Source organism: Thunnus albacares, chromosome 7 (assembly GCF_914725855.1).
Source record: "Thunnus albacares chromosome 7, fThuAlb1.1, whole genome shotgun sequence".
NCBI lineage: Eukaryota > Metazoa > Chordata > Actinopteri > Scombriformes > Scombridae > Thunnus > Thunnus albacares.
The window spans coordinates 18,271,409-18,297,552 of NC_058112.1; the positions used below are offsets into that span (position 1 = coordinate 18,271,409).

General features: G+C 40.1%; 3 protein-coding genes across 9 annotated transcripts in view; 2 read left to right on the forward strand and 1 right to left on the reverse strand.

Moving 5' to 3' along the window:
- The first annotated feature begins 242 nt into the window (after nucleotides 1-242).
- Nucleotides 243-4,788, forward strand: ctsh (cathepsin H). The gene is made up of 12 exons (XM_044356964.1): nucleotides 243-427; nucleotides 600-631; nucleotides 834-939; nucleotides 1,021-1,091; nucleotides 1,195-1,299; nucleotides 2,454-2,540; nucleotides 2,711-2,766; nucleotides 2,867-2,948; nucleotides 3,051-3,119; nucleotides 3,203-3,309; nucleotides 4,239-4,364; nucleotides 4,450-4,788. Exons 1-12 carry the CDS (start codon nucleotides 361-363, stop codon nucleotides 4,517-4,519), a joined length of 978 nt encoding a protein of 325 aa, XP_044212899.1. The 5' UTR covers nucleotides 243-360; the 3' UTR covers nucleotides 4,520-4,788.
- Nucleotides 4,789-4,876: 88 nt separating this feature from the next.
- Nucleotides 4,877-16,055, forward strand: blm (BLM RecQ like helicase). Of its 3 annotated transcripts, XM_044356963.1 has the most exons (22): nucleotides 4,877-6,046; nucleotides 7,762-7,822; nucleotides 7,913-8,474; nucleotides 8,610-8,745; nucleotides 9,988-10,091; nucleotides 10,184-10,328; nucleotides 10,416-11,092; nucleotides 11,387-11,563; nucleotides 11,664-11,782; nucleotides 11,903-12,016; nucleotides 12,139-12,237; nucleotides 12,328-12,476; nucleotides 12,584-12,690; nucleotides 13,142-13,302; nucleotides 13,455-13,650; nucleotides 13,841-14,031; nucleotides 14,132-14,276; nucleotides 14,408-14,607; nucleotides 14,725-14,920; nucleotides 15,034-15,156; nucleotides 15,279-15,480; nucleotides 15,619-16,055. In XM_044356963.1, exons 1-22 carry the CDS (start codon nucleotides 5,952-5,954, stop codon nucleotides 15,818-15,820), a joined length of 4,161 nt encoding a protein of 1,386 aa, XP_044212898.1. In that variant the 5' UTR covers nucleotides 4,877-5,951; the 3' UTR covers nucleotides 15,821-16,055. The 3 variants fall into 3 exon arrangements, with proteins under 3 accessions (XP_044212898.1, XP_044212896.1, XP_044212897.1); XM_044356961.1 differs by having other exon boundaries at nucleotides 7,762-8,474; XM_044356962.1 differs by having other exon boundaries at nucleotides 7,762-8,474; nucleotides 10,214-10,328.
- Nucleotides 16,056-16,182: 127 nt separating this feature from the next.
- Nucleotides 16,183-26,144, reverse strand: part of LOC122986038 (FERM domain-containing protein 5) — a 62,127-nt gene continuing 52,165 nt past the window's right edge. For all 5 annotated transcript variants that reach the window (XM_044357103.1, XM_044357102.1, XM_044357101.1 and 2 more), the window contains 4 exons: nucleotides 25,803-25,877; nucleotides 24,629-24,697; nucleotides 24,318-24,424; nucleotides 16,183-21,628 (listed from right to left, as the gene is read on the reverse strand). In XM_044357103.1, coding sequence (XP_044213038.1) covers nucleotides 21,042-21,628; nucleotides 24,318-24,424; nucleotides 24,629-24,697; nucleotides 25,803-25,877 — 838 coding nt within the window. In that variant the 3' untranslated portion in view covers nucleotides 16,183-21,041. The remainder of the gene's footprint in view (nucleotides 21,629-24,317; nucleotides 24,425-24,628; nucleotides 24,698-25,802; nucleotides 25,878-26,144) is intronic.

The window sequence follows — 26,144 nt, forward strand, 5'->3', positions numbered from 1 at the left end:
CCTGACCTTAATTTTCGGGCAATGCGACCAATATAGCTCCTTAATACCCTTAAACCTGCAAAAAGGGCATTTTTGGAGGTTTCTTTTTGTCCCCCTACATTTTCCAATAGACGTCAGGTTGGTCTTGTTTAAGATATCCTGCTGGGAAACCCACAACATATTAGGCCCTTTTAAAAAGGGAATTTGAATAAAACAGCGATAAAAAAGTTAGGGGTGTGTTGTTTGACTCTGATCTGCTGATTCATTCCCTGTCATGTATTGTTATTAGTAGGAGGATTTTACCAGCAGCTGTTCACCTCGTGACTTTCTCATCTGCTTCACTGTATTTTCGGCTGCGTGAAGCCTTGATGAGTGATCACGATGAACACTTTTTTGTTTGTGTTTATCTTAGTGCCCGCTGCTTCAGCTTTTCACCTGTCTCAGCAAGGTAAATTTCTGCGATCTTTCCTATTACATAGTATAATGTACACTTTGCCGTGTCAGATCACCGTGTTTGTGCGTGTTAACTTTCACTTTCATGTTCTGCCATGGCGCCTATCCGTTTCTTCTTATTGTTTATATCACTTAATCGCATTAATTTTGACTGTATCTGCTTTCAGCCGAGTTTCACTTCAAGTCATGGATGGTGCAGGTACGTTAAAAAACACTGTTAATAAAGGGGTCAATAGATAGACTATTAGGGAGTTACCCGCAAAAATCACTGTAACAGAGTTACTTCTCTGGTTGTGCAACCATATGAGCTGATCATAACCCATATATCCATGTAATTAATCTTAATATAATGAATTTGTTATTGGGCTGAAACAATTAACAACAGTTTTCTCTCCTGACAGCACAACAAAGTGTATAACGTGGGGGAGTACTATGACAGACTTCAGATATTCACTGAGAACAAGAGGACGATTGACAAACACAATGAGGGAAATCACTCTTTCACAAGTAGGAACTCCTTATTATTGAATTTGATTTCTTTTTATATATAGTAAAATGTATTGAACATTGTTTCATCTCTGCCTGCAGTGGGACTGAACCAGTTTTCAGACATGACATTTGGTGAATTTCGGGAGTCTTTCCTCTTGAGTGAACCACAGGTGAAATCATCAATGAAGGAAACAGACTATAAGAGGTTTGGGGGTTTCTGGAGGGGGTTTTTTGAACAGGAAATGCAGTTATTTTACACTTTGTCTATTACAGAACTGCTCTGCCACCAAAGGGAACTTTCTGAGCAGCGAGGGACCACAGGTAGACTCTATTGACTGGAGGAAGAAAGGAAATTATGTGACAGATGTGAAAGATCAGGTGAGGTTTCACTATTATAACTATTTTCAGTTATTGATTTCAAAGTTGACAATATTGTAGCACTGGAACAAAGTAGATTACAGATTAATAGATTTATGTAGTTGAATTTTTCATAGAGAACATTCTGACATGTTTAACACAGGTGTAACTAATAACATATTAACTGCTGATTTGCAATGGTTGCTGGACCAAAGCCATTGTTAATGTGATACATTTCACCTGTGCTGCTGTGAGAAGTCAAAATGTTTGCTGTGGAAATGCATTTGATTAATTTGGGAGCAATAAAAAAAACAAGAATGCCTCTTCAAACAAATTTGTTAGTCAAGCCAAAAATATGAAGAAGCCTAAAAGAAGGCTTGTTGAGTACGCTCGCAATATAACAGGGAGGCCTTTTGTCTCTTGTAGGTACAAGCATGTATACATTTTGAATGTACAATCATTCAGTTTGGGAAAAGTTTCACTTGCAGATTTCATTTACACAACAGAAACCAAAGACAGACATGACAAAACATGCACTTCTTATAGCTTCCCCAAACTTTTCACAACAGACATTTTGTTCTTGTCATAGTAGGAAAAGCACAGATGTTACTAATAATAGTTACACTCACTGGCTACTTCATTAGGTATACCTGTGCAAACTAATGCAATCCAGTACAAAAGCTCTGCAATAAATTCTGCATTTAGGGAGCTTATACATTTTCAGTTTTTGCTGACATCATCAGAAAGATAATAATTCTACTTTATGTTTATTATTTAGGTCGTAGTGGGTGGTAGTCGTGTATTGGGGTGCATTATATTGAATGGTGTTCCTAATATTTTGTCCACTCTATTAACATAAATGCGGGGGGGCATACCATACCAGGACCCTGAAACTGAAGCAGCTAAATGGGATTCTGCCATCGTCTATTTTTTCATTTACGCCTGTGCTTTTCCTAATGTGACATTTCAAAATGTATTTCAAGCAACGGCCTGTTGTCACAGGTTGATAAAATGCAGTACATCTATGCGTCAAGAGAGGTCATGAAACTTTTTCAGTCTCCAAAAGGTGGAGGCTACTGGAGGCTACACCTCCTCAGCTACAACCTCTCTGTGTGTTTTATCTCACAAGTTGCTCTTTCTTATTGTTTACCTTGTTTTTATTTTTTGCACCAAAGGGAGGTTGTGGTAGCTGCTGGACTTTTTCCACAACCGGCTGTTTGGAGTCTGTCACTGCTATCGCCACTGGGAAACTGGTACCACTGGTAAAAACTGCTGCTATTGTATTTTAAATGTTGTGTCAGCATTCACCTAGTTTATTATATATAACACCTGCCAAGTTATTGCATTTTCTTTGTCATTGTAGGTCAAAAACCGTAATATTAAACTACACTCTTGTCTTTCACATTTGTAACCTAATTTTCATATTGCACAGTCCGAACAGCAGCTGGTGGACTGCGCCCAGAATTTCAACAACCATGGATGTAACGGGTAAGAGTCACTCAAATGTGTGCTTCCCCTTTTGATAAAATTCCTGTAACTACCACAGTGCGCATCACCACAGTCAAATTTTTCTTAATTTGTCTTCTAGCGGTCTTCCAAGTCAAGCATTTGAATACATCTTTTACAACAAGGGACTGATGACAGAGAAGGACTACCCATACACGGCCATTGTAACTACATAATTTGATATCCCATAGCATAAAAAATAAATAAATAAATAAACAAAAGTGATTTTGGAAAGACAGATTAAATGGCTTTTTTGTTTTAATCAGGAAGGTGATTGCAAATATCAGCCAGAACGGGCAGCTGTTTTAGTGAAGGATGTGGTGAACATAACAGCGGTGAGTGAACACCAATGTCTTTCTTCAAGGTACATGTCTTTATTGAGCACATGTGAGCGATACATTTTTTTCTTCTATGTTAGTACAACGAGATGGAGATGGTTGATGCTGTTGGTACACGCAATCCTGTCAGCTTTGCCTTTGAGGTGACCTCTGACTTCATGCATTATGACCAGGGCGTGTACACCAGGTGAGAGGAAGTCACTGAAATATTGTCATCTATGTTCTTGGAAAGAGATTATTCTGTGTTTTATAATCAGTGAACAAAGAACAGGAGGTGCAAGGTTTATTTACTAATTCAGGTCAAAGGTCTGTTTCATTTTGGTAATGCATGCACATTACCACCCTTAATGGTTCAAATGATTGAGCAGGTTTTGTAATAGTTTTGCAATATCTAGAAGTGTTTATCTCAGGAAAATATCACAATATCATTTTACGTGAACCTTCAAATGTTCGAGATACTTAAACCAGACACTTTGACAACAAATCCAAAACCTGATGTCTTTAAAATTATAAATCCAACCTCCTCCTACTAAGACTGGAGAGAATTTGTCTTGTATTAATTTCTGACTGATTTGCTGACAACCTTTTCAGCACTGATCATACTTAATATTACCAAATAAGTTCCATCAATTCACTTGATATTTGAGAGGCCAAAATAGTATGAGATAGTAAAAACTTCCTTGATTTATCAGTATTGAATAACCCTGAGAAAAAATCTACTGCTGCTAGAAAAAAGGCTCTTTTTATTATTTAGTTAATGTTAAATTGGTGTATCAGACACATACACACTTACTAGTGCATTTATCAACATAAGTTAAGAACTACTAGGATCACATTTCGCCAAATATCCTGCACTAGAATAAAAAAATGGAAACAAAACAGGACTGGAGAGGCAAAGCCAAATTAACCTCCAACCACCACTGTCATAAATAAGGTCTGGGAAAGCATGGATTATAAATATTTCATTTGATTTAACATACTGTCTGCCTTAAACAAAGGCCTTTTCTGTCAGTAAGGCTGTTTGAACTGAAGTAGTTTAGTTCCTCATTCCTAATCAAAACAATCATGTGTGCAAAATTGGAAACTGTAACTCTGTTCTCTTCCTGTTTTTTTTAGCACTAAATGTCACAACACCACAGACAAGGTGAATCATGCAGTGTTAGCTGTCGGGTATGGAGAGGAAAATGGTGTCCCCTACTGGATAGTAAAGAACTCATGGGGATCCAGATGGGGGATTGACGGGTAAGTCTTCTGTTTAATCACGTACAGGAAATATTACTAAATGTATACCAACAAAAGGATAATGACAATAACTCTCCTTTTACAGATATTTCCTCATTGAACGTGGGAAGAACATGTGTGGACTAGCTGCCTGCGCATCTTTCCCGGTGGTGTGATTTCTGCATGAAAGCAAACTACAAAAGGCTTGGAAAGGGAGCGAAGGAGCAAAGGATTTTTTTAATGATACAGGATCTTTTTTTTATATAATCAGTAGCCTACTGTGCATTATTGTTCAGTAGGTTTTTGCAAAATTGAGAATAAGTGAATCTCAGCCTCCAATGAACACTATAAGATTTGTCAAGTCATACCCAGATTAATCAATATATCTGTGATTCTCATTTAAGTACTGATCACTCAATTCACAAATAAATTACACTGAGTCCAATCTGAGTCTTTCATCACACTTTACTGTAAGCTGTAGTTGCCTGCGAGGTGCCCATATATGATGGTTATATTAATAATGATTAAGGCAGTTATAATCTGCAATGATCACATGTTGTTATCAATGATTCTAAAATCTAAATATCTCCAGAATTAGACTGGACGCATTATTGATATAAAAATACTTTAAGACCTCTGTAGAAATACAAAATGAATTTTACTGAAACCACCAATAAGGATAAAACTGGATCACTGCAACAAGAAAATGTGATATGAGGAAGAATAGGCTACAGTTATCCACTTTAATAAACAGTAACTTAGCTCAAATATTAAAATATTGAATGTTCATTTTAATAACAATATATCTGTACCTGCCAGGGATCATTGTGTGGTCCAGAGATCTTAAAAAGAGAATAAACTTTTAAAATCTAGGAACCATACTTATAAAGATTAAAGTTGCTTTTTTTTCATTGGCACATCGCATTGTCATCTGGTATTATGAAGATTTACCAGAAGTAAACCTGTATGAATTCTGGTATGTTTGAATGTAAATGCCCTATTAACACACTGAAGATAGATAAACAGATATATGGACTAGAATAAAAGTAAATACAAGACAGAATGCACCCAGTCCTAGCAAACAATTAAATTAAAAACAATAAAGTTAAAAGCTTCTGTTGTGGTTAGATGACATATCTTCGAGTCAGGCAATGAAGGTTTAAAAGAACATGCAAAACAAACAAACAATCGAAAGCATGATTGACCATTTAGCAACAATTTCTTTGCAAAAAGTTAGTTTCGCCTCTACCGTGATGTTGTGTTGTTGGCGGCACATTTCATAAGACTACATTTCCCAGAATCCTCATCGCTGCTCAACCTCAGCCAATGAGGAGTCAGTTTTGAATGGGCGCAAAAAACGTTGTCTGTGTCTAGCATATTATAAGAGAGTACTGCAGTGAACGTTGCAGCTACTTTGGTAGATAAAACTGTCTTAATTTTAATGACCTTCAATGAGCTGCAGCCGAAGGAGGGACGAACTCAGCGCGAGCCTCCTTCCATTTGTCGCATCTGCTGTCACGAGTTAAGCTAAAGAAACTGGCCGCTATTTCGTGAACTAAGCTCGGACTGCTAGCCAGCTAACACTCGCTAGCTCAGCTCCAACCAACAATGTCCAGTCTTCCACAAAATAATTTGAAGGAGCAGCTGGCGAGGCACAGCAGTGCTGCTCAGAGCAAGTTATCTCTGGCTAAACCCAAATCGGGGTAAGTCTTAAGTGAACTGCCGCTATGATACAGATAACAACAGCTAAGCAATAGTTAGCCTCGAGCTGTCAGCTGTGCTAACTATAGATAAACACTCCTGACTCTACAGTAATGTTTACGAACACAACAGGGATGAATTGGCTTTATTAGAGGTAGTTACTGTCATTAAATTGAGTGTATTTGCCGTTAACCAGTGACCTCGTGCATCCAAAACAGCTTCACAACATGACACAACAGATTCACTTCATCATTACGTCACAAGATAAAACATCTAATTGATCTGGTTGGTGAAGGTCCCTGGTGGTGAATTGAGCGTATTTGTGTCAATAAAGTCACCATAGAGTCCATAAAAGACCGTTTTATCTGTGAGCTCACGTGCTTTTTGGGGTTTTTTGCTGCAGCTAATTACATTGGATTAGATTCAACATTATTGTCATTGAACATGCATATGTACTTAACAAGATGCAGTTGTCATCTAACCAGAAGTTATACCGTAGATATACACATGTGCAGTGATGCAGTACGTTATATTAAGTGACGTTGTGGTGAATAAATAGTTCAGTTTATTAGAGTCTATTACAGTTCAGCAGAGAAACAGCAGCAGTCTGCTGGTGCAGGAGCGAAGGCCTCTACTGTGTATTGCCTCCCATTTGGTAGTGGAGTAAAACAGTCCATGGTTGGGGTTTGAAATGTCTTTGATGATGCCCTTTACCCTCTGCAAACATCATTTCTGATGGATGTCCTCAATGCGGGGCAGGGTTAGGCATACTTTACTGTGATGCTGTGTCAGTATGCTCTCAATGGAGCACCGACAGAAGTTCACCAAAATCCGTGAAGACAGCTGAGCTTTCTTGAGTGTTTTCAGAAAGTACAGTCGCTGTTTTGCTTTCTTGATGAGTCGATGGACCCTGAGAGGTCTTCCAAGATGTGGATGTCCAGGACTTGAAGCTAGAAACACATTCTGTGTTGGACTCATAGATGTGAACAAAGGCATGTGTGCAGGCTTTAGTCCTGATACATAAGAGACAAGCATTATACCTTGCAACCTTGGTTAACAAATACCTAGGATTAAATTACACAAACAGAAGTCAAATTAAATAGAGTAACACAAATCTAAAGCAAATCAATAAAGATTTAATCACTTGTAACCGCTGTCTGCCTCACTAGCTCTGCCTTAGGTACATGCGTGCTCATACAATGAAAAGTAACTGGAGCTGCAACAATTATTTACATTATCAATTAATCCTTTCAGAAACAAATCAGCCTTGTGAATCAGGATACCTCACACATCAAGCCACTTGTTCTCACTTGTTACCATCATCTGCTGCTGTGTTTATCATCACACTTAACCCAATCAGTAGCTATAAATAAGTTTTTTAAAAGAAACACAGAACAATGTAAAAAGCAAAACAACTTGGGGTTAGTTGGATAGTTAGCCAGCAATTATGGGTAGAAAGCTCTCATTTTCAACATTTAGCTACATTTCTTCTTACTTGTACAGTATAGTACTTGTCTCTTGGTTAAAATAAAAAATCAGAAAAGCTCCTTACTGCATGTCCATCTCCTTCTTTTTAGGAGGCATTTTTCTAGTGCTGTAAAGTTGTGGTGGGCAAAAGACAACAAGCTAATACTAATTAGATCTGCATTATAACTCCTTAAAAATCAGTGGTGCTAAAATCACTCAGATTTTCTAATCATTCATATTTATTTTTCAGGGCATTTTCTTTCAAAAAGAAGTCCTCGTCAGGTACAACCAAGGTGGAAATCCCGACCAAGGTAATCAACTCAAATGTTTTGGCCAACAGGAATGTCAATGTCGCTAAGAACAGTTTGGTGACTAAATCTCCTCTGACATTTCCAAACAAGCCTGAGAGACCTCAAAAATCCAAAATCAACACCTTCTTTCCTGTAAGTTCAAAATGCCAGTTGGACTCCATCAGCCCAGCAGGTAACTGTGCACCTGCAGTCCAGCCTCCATCAGCAGTGGCAGTGCCTGGCAGGGTGTCTACAGCTCCAACTAAATCTGACAAGCAGTTTACTAGCTGCACTGGCAGCAGTTCCACAAGTCTTGATGCATCTCTTGGATTCCCGATGGACAACTGGGATGATTTTGATGACTTTGAACCTCCTTCCAAGGCAAAAAATAACTCATTCACTCCAGAAATATCAGGGAAGTGCAACAAGTCAGTGTTATCTCCTAGTGAAGAAAAAACAGGATCCTGTATAGAAACAGATGAACTGGAGCACAGTGTCGACAAAGCTGAAGTTTCACCAAGACCCAGTCCAATCACAGACCCAGTCGAGTTCAATCTGGAGGATTCTCCAGTTAAAATGACCAGAAGACGTCCTCCTGCTTATCTGAAGTCTGTCATGAGTGATAGTGAAGAAGACAGTAATGTTCCCTTCGAAGCCTTTGAGGAAAGAACAGGTAACAAACTGTTTATTGATGCTTATGTATTTTATTTGTACATTGGAGGGCAGACATGGGTCTGGAAAGCAATGAATTAGCTACATAAAAAAACAAAACACAGGCTAGTCTGAGTGTCTCTTTTTTTCCTTTTAGACGATAAGAAAAAATGGATTGACCCACAGGTGATAGACCTCGATGAAAACTCACAATTTGAAGATGACCTTGATTGCATTCCCCCTTCTCCAATCCCAGATGAGATCTCCTACACCAGCTCTTCGATTGAGACCAGGTGAGTGTTTTCAATTTATTATGTATTTTACCACTGTTCACAGGAGTTATTGTGTTCAGTATACATTGTAGTGAATTAGATGACCCTTAAATTATATGTGTATTATCTGTAATCAAAACCATAATGATCACAGTTAACATTTTCTTGACTTTACTAAACCTGCATGTTTTTTTCTGTGACATGCAATAATAGTGACATGCATTGTTAATAGTGTTGCATTTCAACATATAAGGTAAAACATATATACGATAGTTATTAGATTTATTGAAGTTCCCTTGTATTCACAGGTAAACTCCCAAGTGGTGGAAATTTACTGAGGTCATGGTTATGTCTTTCTGTTGTTGGTTTATTTTCTATGTGATTGTGCTTTGGGAAGACTGGCCCCAACTAGAGATTAGGGAGAGCTAGAAACATCTCTCTTGTGTCAGCCATGACCTACTTTTGTCCATAAAATCTGGTGGTTTTGGACTCATCTCTAAGAAAACCTGTATGCAATACTTTGGGGGCATTTTGTTTCCTGTTTCCAGAAGTACATTCAGCTAAGACAACAGAAACTGACCAGAGAGTTCCTCACTGACTCACTATTTTTGTTCATCAATGAATTCACTTTTCTGGTCATAAATGCTAATTTGAAGAAAAATTAACAGTTGATACACAAACTGGCATTAATCAGTCATTTCTGTTGGTACAATGATTATAGTGACTCGATGAATCTAGTAGACGATGAATCTGCTGATTATTTTCTTGATTGATCATTTTGTCTATAAAATGCCATACAATTGTTAAAAATGGCTGTCATTATTTCTTAAAGCTCAAGGTGATGTCTTCAGATGTCTTGTTTTCTCCGATCAGCAGCCCAAAATCCAAATTTATCATCATGTACGACAGAAAAGTTTCAAATAATCACATTTACAGTAAGAAACTTTCATCAGCAAATATTTGGCATTTTTGCTTAAAAAAACGACCAAAAAGGTTGTTAGATAATCAAAATAGTTAAAGATTAATTTTCTGCCAATCAATTAATTGATTAGTTGATTGACTTGAACAGCGTGTAAGCATACCTGGGAGTCCACACCTGTCTGTCGGAACTGAAGAAGCCTTTTAGATGAGAGGTGGAACATCTTCAAGAATCTAAAACAAGTCCAGTCGTTCTTTGACTTAACCCCTCAGGATATAACCTGTGAGCAATGTAGCACTTTCCTTGCAGCTCGCAGGATGTAACATTGCTTTTATTTCAAACAGATCAAAGTTAGCCGATGCTGAATGTATAGACAATTCTCTGCAATCTAACGGACCCATCATGACTCTACACGAACCCTCTGATCACCACTCAAAAGGCAAAACAAGTAGGTGTTACACTTTTTACTGATTTGTGCAGACCCATTTGTGCTTGTTTTATTCTTCAAATCACAAATGTTTTTTTCTGTTCATTATTTAGGTTGTTTTTTCTCTTCTAATCACTTCTCAGATGATCAACTTTTCAGTATCATGGAGTCCATTTGCGCTCTGGTTGATTGCATCCCTGAACACGAGCTAATAGCACTGTCCTGTGGAGATGAGCTTTTACTGAAAAGGGCTCAAAGGTGTGTACATTGGAGTTGAAAACAGATCTGCTGTTATACATGATATTTAACTCAGTATGATTGCAATTACCTGCCTTTCTCTCCTAGGAAGAGGATTCTTGCAACTGGTGGTGAAACTTCATTGAAGATCCAACAGCCAGACAGCACTGTGATTTCTGAACCCAGCTTTAAAGAAAAATCTTCATTTAGCAGGGATATTTGTAGTGTTATGTCATCCAGCAGCTCTGCACCTGTGGACTCAAAAAAACCTCCTCATATCAGGAGATCTTCAGTCATCTCTTTAGACTATGACTCTGATCACTCTGACAGTATTATTAATGAGAAGCCCTTGCACAATAAAGACAGCAGGAAAACATTTGTGGAAACTGAGATTATCTGTGATTCTCCATCAACCCACAGCTTCACAAAAACATCTCACACTTTCTCTAAGAACACAAACACAGACCTGGATGGATCAGATCTCTTCTTCTCACCCAAAAGGTCAGAAGATTCTGTGCAGAGCAAATCTAATACCCGAGTAACCACTGCAGCTACGCTAGACATAGAACCAGATGACTTTTACATTGACGACTTTGACATAGATGACTTTAATGAGTCGGATATTCCCGATTACTATGACGGACCCCCGGGCTCCTCAGCGTCAGGACGAAACTCAAGCACTGCGATGACAACAGTGAGAGAGGGGGGACCGAGCACGTCCTCGTGGGAGAAGAAACCAGCAACACCTTCACCTAAACCCAAACCTTCAAAGATCTGCTCCCCTGGTAAGTCAGCATGGGATCGGAAATGTTTTCAGCCATTTTCAACCTCTGTGCAATGACCTCATTTGCATCAAATTTTTATTTTGATCAGCCTCTCAGTATTTGGAATGTGTTGACTGTACACCAGAACTGCTAAGAAATATTACAAGATATCAATAACATATTGTATTAAATGATAACTTCTACAGGAATACGAAGTTAAACCCTCAGCATATTCTCTGGTAGTGATTCTGAGATGTTTGATAAATGTGTTATGGTGCATTTTTACTGACTCCGTTTTAATGTTTTCCATTGTAGAACCCACCTTCAGAAACCCCGCCCACGATCGCCTGAGAGGGTTCAACTTCCCCCACTCACAGGAGATGATGAAGATCTTTCACAAGCGTTTTGGTCTTCATCAGTTCAGGTTCAATCAGCTAGAAGCAATTAATGCTACGATTCTGGGAGAAGATGCGTTCGTTTTGATGCCCACAGGTTGGTAGTGATCTTGCATTACAGAAGCACTTTTATTGAACTTGCGCATGGAACAGCTGCACAGAAGATGTCTAAATGTCTCTGTAACATGTATTTGTAGGTGGGGGTAAAAGTTTGTGCTACCAGTTGCCCGCCTGCGTGTCGCCAGGAGTCACTGTGGTCATCTCCCCACTCAAATCACTCATTGTAGACCAGATCCAGAAACTCACCACTCTGGATGTAAGTATGTTTGCTGCCACTAGTCTTTTAAACCTGAGTGAAGTACAAGTTGTTACAATATGTGCTGTATTCTAATACGCAGAAAGTTTATCAGTTATTTTGTGATGTTCCACATTTTAGATCCCAGCGACAAGTCTGTCTGGTGATAAAAGTGACAGTGAAGCAGGGAGGATTTATATGCAGCTTTCCAGGAAAGACCCCATCATTAAACTGCTCTATGTCACTCCAGAAAAGGTGAGGGTTGTATATTGCTTGTTTATAACAAAAGCTTTCATAATTCACTTTTATTAAGCTTTTAATAACTATTATTTCTGCATGACTGACTGGATTGATGCATGTTTTTTTTTCTTCCCAAGGTGAGTGCAAGTAACAGACTGATCTCCGCCCTGCAGAACCTGTATGAGCGAGGCCTTTTGGCCCGGTTTGTCATAGACGAGGCTCATTGTGTCAGTCAGGTATGTTCCTCTGCTTTATACTCACTTTATACACTGCAGGATGCTTTTATTTAAACTTGCATTGTGAGTCATTTCCCTTAAATCTTTCAGTGGGGTCACGATTTCCGTCCAGACTACAAGAGATTGCACGAACTGCGCGAGAAGTTCCCTAATGTGCCGATGATGGCTCTGACAGCCACCGCCACCCCCCGTGTGCAGAAAGACATCCTACACCAGCTGAATATGACTCGGCCACAAGTGTATGTGCTCCACCTCAGCCTCTGTTGGAGATTTTTTAACTGCAGTGCTGTTTTGGTTTTGCTGAATTTAACAGAAATTGCACATTTATATTTCAATATATTTTCAGGTTTAACATGAGCTTCAACAGAATAAACCTAAAGTACGCTGTGCTGCCCAAGAAACCCAAAAAGGTTGATGAGGACTGCATCAGCTGGATCAAGAAGCACTACCCACGTAAGTAACTCAGAACAATTTTTTCTGTCCTGGTTCATGCTATTTTCAAAACACTGCTGCATATATTTTGTTGGAAGATTCAGCTGAGATTTGTAGGTGAAGACGTTGGGGTCTGTCATTTCTGAATAATGTTGAAGTGATTTTTGTCCAAAATAATCACTCTGCACTCAAGAAGCCCAATCTATTATTATATTTTTGATCAAATTAATCTGTCACAAACAGATGTTACTATTTTATTACTGCAGATCATGATTTTTTTTTTTTTTGTGCGTGTGTTTTTAATAGAGGCATGTCAAATTCTTGAGTTCGATAAAAAATAACTTTGAATCAATGTTTTTGTCAAATGATTTACAGCTTACCTATGTTTTTAATCATCCCTGTTTGGGCTTACAATAACGAGAAGCCATCCCTAAATTTGTCCTTGGTTAACCTCTGTCTCTGCATGTTGCAGGTGATTCAGGTATTGTGTACTGCCTGTCCCGTAATGACTGCGACGCTATGGCTGAGAGTCTGCAGAGAGCAGGGATACTGGCTCTGTCGTATCATGCGGGCCTGCGTGATGGCGACAGAGAATATGTGCAAACCAAGTGGATCAATCAGGATGGCTGTCAGGTGAGGACACCTCTCACTCAGTGATAATATAAAGTTACCAAGAAATGAACAAACTGTAGACTTTTAACAGTAAGATTAAGAGAGATTAAGAAGATAAGAACACACACATACCCCATGTTGCTCTTGTGTCACTGTCCCCTTTTGTCTGCCAGGTCATTTGTGCTACCATAGCTTTTGGCATGGGCATTGACAAGCCTGATGTGCGCTACGTGATCCACGCCAGTCTCCCTAAATCAGTTGAAGGTTACTACCAGGAGTCCGGGCGAGCTGGCAGAGATGGAGAGATCTCTCACTGTATTCTCTTCTACTCCTACAGTGACGTTCACCGCATCAAGAGAATTATCAGCAGTATGTGGCAAAAAAATAATAGACCTTCCTTATTTCAGGCAAATCTGTATGTAATTTTGTAGATACATATATAGACAGACAAATTTTCCATTTCTCTGTCAATTCTTGGTCCCTTGAAACCACTCAGAACATGTTTACAGAATGTATTAGTCATGTACACTAAAAGATTTTTTTTTTTTTTTTATCACAGTGGACAGAGAGGGTGATAAAAACACCAAGGCGACTCATTACAACAATCTGCACAGCATGGTGCACTTCTGTGAAAACATGATGGAGTGCAGAAGAATTCAGCTGCTCGCGTACTTCGGGGAACTGAAGTTCAACAAAAGCTTCTGTAAGGACCACCCTGACGTCAGCTGTGACAACTGTGCCAAACCAAACGTAGGAGTCATTTCTTTGTTCTTCACATATCAAACTCATCACAAAAAATAACATGTACATGGCCATTTATAATTCAGTCTCCATGCTTGAATATGTGCAGCAATACAAGATGAGAAACGTTACTGAAGACGTGAAGAAGATTGTGAGGTTTGTCCAGGAGAACTGCGAGAAAGTCGGAGCAAGGTTTGGCAGGACTGCTCAGCAGAACCGACTGACGCTGAACATGCTGGTGGATATCTTCATAGGTACAGTATATACCTGCAGTGCATTCATGTGCTTCCAATAAAAACAATGAAACTAGGGTGTTTTATGTGTTGTACATTTGACAGTTGCACAGCTTTGTTTATATATTATTGTTTTAACTTCTCTCTCTCAGGGTCTAAATCTGCCAAGATACAGACAGGAATGTTCGGGATGGGAGGAGCTTACTCCAGGCATAATGCTGACCGTCTCTTCAAAAAACTGGTTCTGGACAACGTCCTGATGGAAGACTTGTACATCACCAACAATGGCCAAGCTGTGTCTTATATATCTGCAGGACCAAAAGCCATGAACGTCCTGTCTGGACACATGCAGGTAACCTATTATACATTGTGTGTGAAGAGCTAGAAATATGAACTCACATTTATTTAGATAATAGTGTTAGATATTGATCAAAACACAAATGGCTAACTGACACTTGTCTCGTTGCAGGTGGACTTCTATGAGACAGAGAGCGCGTCTAGCGTCAGGAAGAGTAAAGCTGCTGTGGCCAAGAACGTCTCCCAGAGAGAGGAGATGGTTCAGAAGTGTCTGCAGGAGCTGGTAGATCTGTGCAAGCAGCTGGGCAAAGCATTTGGCATTCACTATTACAACATTTTCTCCACTGCCACCTTGAAAAAGATAGCTGGTAATTTCTGAAGCTATTGCTAAGACTGTTGGACATTTAGCAGCAGTCTTTTGAATTCCACAACTGCTCATATTATACAACTAGTATATAACTTGTCAAACTTTTTTCAACAGAGAAGCTTTCTTCTGACCCGGAAGCTCTCCTACAAATTGATGGTGTGACTGAAGACAAACTGGAGAAATATGGAGCTGAAGTGATTAAAGTCCTGCAGCAGTACTCAGAGTGGCAATTACCTGGTAATGGACAAACTTAAGTTTTTGTATATTGCAACTTCTTGCACCCTCTGTCCCTTTACTATTAAGAAAATAACTTACTGCTTACTTCTGCATTTAATACTAAACCTACATTGTCTCTGTAGATGAACCAACTGACAACAGTGGAGACGGGTGGATCGACACGACACGAGGAAGACAAGGAGATTACGATGACGAGGACGACATTGAGTCCTCCACCTACTTCCGTAATAAGGCCGCACAGGGACAGAAGAGGAAAAAAGCACCTTTCTTTAAGTATTCCAAGAAGAAAAAAGGATATGGCAACACAAGCACCAACTCTAAAGGGTCTGTATTGTGTTTTTAACTCGCATTACATCATCACATTTAGAAATAAGCTTCACTTCATGGCTGAAACTCTATTTTCTTTTTTTTCTCCTATCTTTCGCCTCGCTGTGCTGTGCTGTGGTGGTGTTGTGGATGCAGTCGTGGCTACAGCAGCAATAAATCGTGGTCATCATCCAGCTCTAGAGGTGGATCAAAAGCTTATCCCCAGTCTGCAGGCCGAGGGTCCAGGAGCTCAGCAGGAGACGCATCAGCAGGCAGGAGACCAGGCTTCTTGGCCGCCCCGACCCCGCAAACCAATCAGCGACCCTTTTTAAAGCCGGCCTATTCACACATGGGCTAGGACTGTCTAGAATAGAAAACTAATGGCTCTTCCACTACACTGTCAAATTGGTTTTTCATAACTGTTGTAAATTATAAACTTGTTATATACCAATTGTTAATTGTTGCTGCTCAAATTGTATATTTATTTTCTGTACAGTTATTGTCATGGGGTTTGTCTGGATTTTATATTGTTGTAAATTGATTTGACTTGTCACTGTTCATTTTAATGTACATTTTTGATATTAAAGGCATTTTGAAACACTTTTTTTTTCTCTTCCTACATTCAGGATTTTTTTCTGCTTGATATCAGTATTATGTTTAGGGAAAAAAGTTGTGAATTGAATCTGTGTCATACCACAAAGCCACAGGGAGCCACATCATGTTTTTATTCAATGTTTATTTCAAGTTTGAATAGTTTTATTTAATGGCACCAGTTACAAGGGACTATTGGAGAGAAACAATATTTCATACTGACTTGTACAGAAGGTTACCTACAGTACAAACATGGGTTCGGAATGGATTGGACTGAACAAGAACTGGATTTGGCACATGAATTTATATATATATACTTGTATATATAACGTAATCAAACAGCAATCTCCAATCCCAGGATAGAACAATGCGGACTACATAACACGCCACCAGACATGGATATGCATATGCACTTGTTTACGTGTATGCACGGTCATGTGAGGGTCTTGTCTACTGGGAGCTGGAATAGGAGCAAAATGCGGATCAGGATGTCGTCTGTTAGGGCTGGTTTTTTATCAAACTCTCAGTTCTACATGCAGCATCCATGTTGATGTGACAAGGATTTTGACCAGGAAAAAAAACTTAGGTAGCCAATTGAGAGTAAATTCCCTTCATTTCGATCATGATGAGTTTTGTAATTCCTTTCTATCACGTAAATATCAACAAAAATTTTAAAGGATGTTTTAAGGACAGACTATGACAATCTTTAAAACTGTAGTCCAGATTATTTCCTGCAGGTACTGATATGTGAGACAACTTTTTTATTAAGTTGCTGAAAATATGTAGCAAGGCACAGGGGGGTAGACAAAATAACAAGAACACCTCACAGTATAGTGCAGTCAAATAGAATAACACGACAAAATACAACCTCCGAAAATGCCATTGTTACCTCTTTGACAGCCTCAGTTAAAATGTAACAAAACAAGTATCTAAAATGTAGGATTTGTTGCAGGGCCGTTGTATGGCATTACATCATACTGTGCAGGTGTCTCCGTTATTGAGTCCCTCCTCTGTATATGAAACCGAACACAAAGACTCAATGCTTCTAACACACGGCTGTACCTTCACTGCTGCTTTTCACAGATGGACAAGCTGTTTCTGATTTAGAAACCATGGATGACAATCACAGTTGAGAAAAAAAAAAACACATCTGGCCAATCCTGTAGCCACCTCCCATGAAGTGAAAAAAAAAGCAAAAGTAAAATATGTAAACATGACACAACAACTGAAACGTAAAGACAGCTTTGTCACAGGAAACATGCCTGTAAAGACAAATTAAGACAGATGCAATAGAGCCAGTGTGCATTACAAACAGTTTCAGACAGAGATGCACACTGTTTTCCCTCTTGGCCTGGTAGATTTAAGGGCAGAGTGGTCTGTAGTACAGCTGATATGGGATGTTTTGCCTTCATCTTTGCCACTTTGGTAAACTGCAGAGTTAGGATCCAGGCACAGGGAACAATCTGTCACTTGACAATGAAACAGCAAAGAAAACAGCAGAACAAACATCCACACGAGAGGTCTCTAAGGAAAATTGATTTTATAAAATGTTATTACTGAATGCAACGCTAACAAAAAATGTCTCAGTGGTCACATTATTATTAAAGTTAGCACAACAGCAATTTGGTAAGTGGTTTTCTTGAAACAGAAAGGATATATTTGACTTATCAAACACTATTCATAGTTGGATTTTTGTACACAAGTTTGTAAATCACATCTTTTTGCTCCTATAGCTCCTCTCACTGATTATTGCTCCTTGAATAATGCTGCCTTTTTTTTTTAAAATTGTTGCATGTTCAGAGAGACCACTGAAGCTACATAACGCTGATTGATGTATAAGAAACACCTGTGCAGACTGACCTTTAAAAGATGTCCTGCTAACAACTCAGCCTGGCTGGACTGGTCGGTCATGTTGACCTTTAGGTTATTAAAGAAGTAATAAATATGAAGTATGAATGTACACAAAAAAAAAAAACAAAAACGTCAACCCACCAACCCACCCCGCACCACAAGTTGTTAGGGAAAATGTGCTTCATCTTTGCAACTGCTATTTACTGGATATATCCGAGTTCAAAAAATGATTAACTTGACATAAATAAGCTCCTACACCAGGTTGCTTGCCAACGTAGCTCTAAAGATTTGATATTCCCTCTAGCATTGTGCTCCCTCCACCACAGATAACTACGGTTTGTGAAGGATAATGAGCTAAAGGAGTGGATCCAGCCACAACGCCAACGTGCATGCTACTCTGTGGTAAAGACTACAAGTTAGCCAGGGACTGACACGCTCAGATTACACAGGAGCAAACAAAGAAGGTAGCACCAACGGGCCTTCAGTGGAGCAGCTGCAGGTGCTGGTATGAGGGTGTGTGGGGTCAGGGGGGGTGGTGGTGCTGAAATAGCAGGCCAAAAACAAGCATATCCTGCACAGCTATCAGAGTAATGAGTCACCAAGTGCCTTCCATTCCCAGTTAGTTTTTTAAAACCCACTTTCAAAGACCGACTGATCACTCGGACCTCTCTCAAAGGCCTCTGATATCCCTCAGTCTTCTCAACCTTTTTCTCTCATTTCATGCCTTTCACTTTTTCCTTCCTTCTCGTCTTTTGCAAAAGATGAAAAAAAAGGACCTTTTTACTCTTCTTCTTTGACTAAACCTCCACCTCTACCACCTCGAGTCTTGTTTCCATTCCTACATACAGACACACTAACACTCACTTACACCTGTACTTGGTACAGGAGGTAGACACGCAGTACAAAAAACAGATTTTACCCAGAATCCAGCAGCCATGACAGTTATTGCTCCCTCAAGCTATGAGGCAGAAGAGTCTAGAGCCTGACCGATGTATTCGCCGATATTTGTATTTGTATTTTGGTTTATATGAAAATTGAAAATTACTGTGTGTGAGGTACCTCATAAAGTGTCATCATCACATACTGTAGTTTGTCCGGCAGACTCCACTGTTATCACCACCAAAGAGGTTATTTTTTAGAAAGGCTGAAAATATCAATTATTTTCATCAACGCTTAATCTGCCAATTATTTTCTGGATTACACAATTAATCGTACATTTATAAATCTCAGAAAATTGTGAAAATTAAACATTTCTCAGAACTGAGAGAGACGTATTCAAAATCCAGTTTTAAAAAATCTGACCAACAGATCAGAAAATCCTCACATTGGATAAGCTGAAACGGGAAATATGATGATTAATCAATTATCAAAACAGTTGGCAATTAATTTTCTAATGATTGATTAATTATTTGTTCTTTTTCACACATTTTCTAATTGAATCTTGGAGGGAAATTAGGACATGGGTTTAATTTTTGTGCAGATCCAGTATCGGTCAGGCTCACAGTCACCTCTCCAAACTCTTCAAGTAAAACAAGATATGGTTAAGTTATGAAAGGTGAAAATGTGTTTCTGGATTATTTGGTATTTGTGGTGGTGTAACGAAATCTATAGATTTCATTCTGTACAAATACACGTTTAAAAGTCATCACTAACATTGCGCACACACTGACGACTGATTCACTGCTGGTGGACTGATGAGACGTGAGATCAGTGTTGAGTGGATCTGGATAAAAACCTTGTTTTTCAGTCCCCCTTTCCATATTTCCATAAATGCTTCTGACCTTACTTGAAACACAGCGCTAAAAAAGGTATAATTTAATCTTCAATAACAAAATAACATTTCAGTTCTGTTAAAATATACATGGAAAACCTGTCAATATATTAGGAAACAAACTAATTTGTACAAAAAGTACATCATTATTCTTACTCTAATAATAATAATATAGTATGATACATAAACCTAAGAGCAAGGTTGATTTGAAACCAAAATTAATCATACTCTTCATAGAAAGAAATAATTGAAATTCATTGAATTTCAACTTGATGAAAAATATGCAAATCAAATTAATTGGAGAAATAACGGAACAAGTGAACAAATGAGCACATTCAAAAGTACTTAATTATTAAAACCATATGAGCATTGCACATCTATCTAGACTATTATCTATTGGTGCCAGTGAATCTTTGCTCATCATGAATATTTCTCTAACCGCATCTGACACTACTGGGTCACATAACACTATTGGTACTGGTTTATTTCACTTTATCCTTATAAAATGTTAGAAAAAACATCTTTGATTTTCACCAGATACTCTGTAGACCACTGTGTACTTAATTGTTTCTTAAGACAATCCACAAAATTCAAAACTGCTATCAGTCATCAGGTTCTCAAAAAAGGCATTTGGTAATCACCCTGTCTTTTCTCTGTATCATGAACCTTTACTAACTCACTGTCAGATTGTTCTGTTTTTTTCCTGATGAGGTGGATCTACTGTTTATACTGTTGACCTCTGATGGGGATGAATTCATACCAAAAGATATTACCTCACATTTACTTCACAGCAGTAGGCCTATCCACTCTAACCTAACTCACTTCCATCTTAATTTTAATGACCAATCAATTTCCTCAATTGCCATTCATCTTACCTCCTTTTCTTATGCAAATACAGGCTTAAAAGTAATAAATAATAAATGAAGGCAACGTTCATCCGTTGCAACAAAAATCCCGCGTTCCTGTAAAGGAACTATTTAAAATTCTTCAGTTCTTTGATTTCAGTTTAGATTTTTTTCCTTTGTGTTATTTGAAAAAATAAAATACCTGAAATGACTTGAAATTTAAAAAAAAAAAAAATGCAAAAAATGTCTTCTGGCTTTGTAGAAAAAAAAGAAGAAGAAGAAGAAAACAAGCGAAACGAGGAGGTGAGTGGGTGGGTGAGGGGGGAGGGGGGGTAACTCAAAGTGGAGGGGAAGAGAGATCCTGGCCCAGTGTTACCAGGAGTGGTCCAAGCTGTATGTCTGCAGGAGGATGATGAGAGAAGCAGGGTTCATGGTTGGGACGAGGCTGCCCTCCATCACTCCGGAGTCCTAACCGTCTTCTCAGACCCCCGAACGGGCTTACGAACTCTACGACCTCACTCTCACTTGTTAATGAGCAACTCGCCCACCCAGCGGAGCTTGCAGGCAAACCACCGCCTGAGGGGACAAAAGTATTCGTAATGGAACTGCTCAAATTCGGGGGTCTGGCGGATATCACGTAAAAATGCAATGTCAAGGTCTGACTCGGTGAGGATGATGAGGAGGAGGAGCAAGACAAAGAGGAGTCCAATGGTCACAAGGAGCAAACGGAGGACACTTAAGACAAACTTATTCACCTGTTCCACCTCGCTGAGTGCCGTGTCCCCCCCTGCACCCTCTCGTGCTGATCTACTGTCCGCACCAAAATCACCCCCTTCCCCAAGCGAGGGGGTTCCCGCCTCCGACTCCTTCTCCTCCTCGATGCTGCAGGGCGCCCCGTTGATCTGGCGCGAGACAGCCAGCTCCATACTGTGCTCGGCCACCGGGGTGGGCAGGACGCTGTCAGAGGGGCTGTAGGCCTCGTCTGAGATCACCGCCGTCCCCTCGCTGGCGTCTGTGGCCTGGCTCCGGGAGCGCGGCATGAAGGAATCCCCGTGGGACACTGAACGCACTGGTGTAGAGTGGGCACTGTCACGCAAGGACTCCAGACCTTGTAGGAGGTGGGGGGGTTCAGGGAGGAAGAAGAGGAGGGGAAACAGACAGGAAGAAAGGAATATTACGCACAATTTAAAGTTTAGAAAAAGAGATGACATGGCATGATGTGGTCATTCATGCTGCGTACTAGTGTGGCGTTTACAGACACCATAAACTGTAGCTCTGGCACTAAATGCTGAGAGGACTCTTTCCAGTTTGTCCAGCAGAGGCAGACACACAGTCTCCAACTTGAGAGCAGAAATCTGATCATGTTTCCCCTGAGTCAAGCAGACAGGGGGGGATATTGTTATTGAACAGAAGAGCTGATCCCTAATGGAACAAACCATCATACGCTGAAAGGGCAGACCTCATTCAACAACCACTGAGTGTACAGACCCATTAAGACAAAGTATACTTGAGAGAACATAAAATAAACCAAGCCTGCTTCCAGTTAAAACAGCCAGCATCCTCTTTGTATATCTACTAGCTCTTTCTAAACTCAAACTCTAAACTCTTCCTAAAACAAACATGATAGCAGAGGCTACATTACTCATTTTGGTATTAGTAGTTTCCCATATCAGTTGCTTTGAAGATTTGTATGATGATGTTTACTATTCTTAAAACAGCCTCAAATCATAAATATGAACCTGCTCATTGATTTGCAACATTGTTTCCAAAGGTCTTGTACAGCTGTAGATATTAAAGCAATTGCTTCCTACTGGCATGGCAAAGTCTGAGACGTCTTCTCAGGGTATATATTTTCATATTGCAGTAGTTTCAAGGCAGACAGATTAAGTCTATTATACTGTTACTGTACAACTGCACTATCTACTCTGCAGCAGAGGTACCAGAACAGTATGTGTCTACAGTGTACATGTCACTGAAGATGAGCTGTGGCTGAGCCACTGCTGACGATATCACATTCTCCAAAGTGTCCAAGCAGCAACATTACACCTTCAGCATGAAGAGAAGGGATTAAAATTCAGCTTTTGATGAGGAAGCAAATCAGGAAAAGTAGGGACGGATTATGTCCAGAGTCTATACAACTGTTGACATGAAACTCCTGTCAAGTGAAAAGAAAGACCCATAAATGGCTGGATGACTGTCAGCGGCCATCTTTACTTAGTGTTGATCTGCTTAAACTTAGCCTACATTATACTTAGAAAAGTGAGGCAGCAAGCAGAAAAGCAATGTTTTAATTTGTGTTTTCTAGGGGAAAACATGCAGAGCTGTTTTAATTTGATACTTTGTATACACTGAAACATGCCAAATGCCTTTAAATACTGTATTAAAAATATTTGCACATCTCAATGGACGTATTGCACTCAAACAAAAATGAATGTCCAATAACTAAGACCTCCAGGGGGGACAGCAAACCACAGGAATGGTGTTACTCCCTCCCCATCAACGCTGATGAGATGACGACTGATTTAAAATAGAGAAAGCCATTGGCACCTCCATGTACAGCACACTCCTGGCTGGATCTATGACGAGTTTACCTGGAGTATTGCTGCGGTGCATGCCGGGCAGCGGAGTGCCAGGAAGAGGGGTCCCACTGATAGACTCCTCCTGCCCAGTCAGGGCAGGGTACAGTGGCAGGACGCCCAGGGCCTTGCCCAGCATACGAGGCCCCAGGCTCAGCACGCGAACCTTCACATCCCGGTAGCAGTGGTTGATCATACGCAGGTGGACGTTCACCCGCGTGGTGATGCGGATCAGACACTTCACCATGGCTGCAACATGTACTTGTTTATCCTGTCCTTATGGTCCCTGTCCTGGAGTCCAGGCCACAGTCTCGCTGTGTGTGCGTGTGTGTGTGTGTTAGGCCGCAGGGCTCTTCCTTAGTTGCAGGTTGAGGAGAGGAGTGCGTGAGGTGAAACGGTGGGTTTCTGCTGCAGTGCTATGATCGTCAGCATTGGTCTGGCCTAGTTTGGCCCCACCCAGGCCAGTGACATACATGGAGTAGAAGACCCACGCTATTTTCAGCTTGGGTATTTATACCACTTTAAGACACTCAGTCAGCACACATTGGGGGTGGGACACTCTTATAGCTCTCTTGAACCCACAGCAGAAGACCCTCAATATGCACAGTACACCGGTTACTGACCTCTATTTATCTTGGTGTACAAAGACTTACAGTACGCACTTGAAAGGCAGGGCCACAGGGTCTCACTGCTGCTTTTATGTGGGGGCATGCAGGACTGTTTGCCTGCTGTGTCCATCTCACTAAAGGAGGCAGTGAGGCCACCTGTTCTGGGCCAGGAGCCTGCAGGTGGGCTGAATAAAAAGTGACTTTAGCTATCACTTTTGTTGGCGCAAGAAATACACTCAGAATAACACAGAAAAGACACACAAACCTCGAAATGTTGCAGGCTGAGTGACGCACACACCTGCAACATGCCCCACCAGTTCCTTAAGCATGAACTGGGCCAAATGGCTCTAGTTACAGCGTGTGTGTGTGTGTGTGTGTGTGTGTAAGTGTGAGCTCGAGTGTGTTTTTTCAAGAAGGGGAGGAGTGCTTACAAATAGGACTAATGGCTCCCTGATCCATTTAAAAACTCATCTCAACTCAGAACATTATCTATGATTATATCTGAAGAATGTGAGATCATAACCGCTTCCCGGATGGTGAAACTGAAACTACAAATTATGTGTTTCACTTGATGAAGATGGCACGTGGCCTCTGTGTGAAGCTCATTTCTTACCCTCCATGATAGATATGTGCACAGCTCTCCGGCGGGTGCGTGGCACACTGCTGAGGCGAGGACCATGGGTGATGGATGGACAACTTCTGCTGGGCACTAAGCCAGCCCTGCAGAGACAAACACAGACACAAATGCACAAACGTCGCTGCACTGACAAACAGCTATGAATGGAGGTTACTCATACAGTAGCGAGTAGGTGCTGTTGATATAAAGACATCTACAGTAGCTTGGTGCCTAAAAAAAATGGAGGAAAACTACACAAAAAAATCTGATTGAGAACATTCTGACCTCTCCTGAATTTACAACTCTACCTGTGTATTTCTGGAGGCTCGCGTTTGATTTTGGCACTCTGCTCCATCACCTCTTTTGCCACTCGTCCACTGTTATAAAGCACAGAGACGATGCTCAGGATGAGTTCCACATACACACACAGGCACACACACACACACACACACACAAAACCAGGCACCCTGGTGTCACAAAATGCCATGAGAGCCACCACTGCAGTGGATGAGTACAGTATATGAGCATCATGATTCAATTAACCCGGTGAATTCAGGTTTGTGTAACTGAATTACCACCAGTCAGACAAATGCACACACAGACTTGTCGGCAGAAATATCAAAACAATGACCATGATTTGCCCTTTAACAGTAAGCTCAACATTTAACTGACTTCACTTGTGTTTTCACTTTACATACAGTCTCCATACATGAATATCATCTGATATTTTTGTAAAATTGCTTTTGATGTATTTAATCTTGACCTTTCAACAGTCAAATGTGAATATTTTCCTCTTAAAGGGCAGTTCATTCACATTGCAAGAAAAAAAAAAACACACATTTTTTCACATAACTCTAGCGGTATCTGGATATGCAGAGTTTCAGTTTTATCTGCCCCAGGATTTGAGTTATCCATTTTGTACCACCACCCCAATAGGAACAATTTCTTCCATATTAAGTAGTCTCAATTAAAAACTCCTTACAGCAAAGTCCTTGGATCACCCAGAGTAACCAGGATATTGTCTCTGGAGACACATTCCAAAGCATATTTTCAATGCTGCAAGCGCCACAAAATAATTTGCATTCATGTACAAATGCAGAAATCTTGCAAATGAAAATCTCAAAACTTTGACAGATAAAATAAAAACTATGGCTAGATAGCACTGAAGATAAATGAGAAAATGTGTTTCTTATTTTTTCCATTTGAGTGAGCTGATCCTTTAATGTCGGGCAATCTCTTGGGCATACAGCAGATACAATGTGATATTGCCTCATATGATCAGTCTCCTTCATTTTCCCCTCTGTGTCCTCTATCTTATGAGGTGTCAGTCCTATCCTCCGGGCAAAGGTAGGCTGACGTTACAGCACAGAAGGCCAGAAGGCCGCGTCTACTGGGAACACTACTTTCAACTTCCAGCTGGGGGTTTTCTGCAGTGTCCTCCCCTCCCTGTCATCACTCACACGGTCTTCTCATGTACTCTACCTGTAACGGAAACGGCTGCCCTTGAAGAACAGGTTGCTGCTGGACACCGTGCGAACCTGACTTGACTTCTCGAGCCTGATGGAGGATGGGTGAAAAAAAAAGAGAGAGAGAAATGAAGGACAGGAAGAAAATTAAAACAATTTAATTTTTCATTTTTGCAAGAATATGCTCCCAATATGATCACACAAGGAAGTGTGAATACCTGTAATCTTTGCTTTCTGTATCCCACAACAATGCAGAAACCAGGATGAATATCCTGCTGTTAAATTATGCATGTCCTCTCTGTGCACTATAGGCACCGCATCCTCGGCACGTCTCCATACAGTATTCAATATATTTATA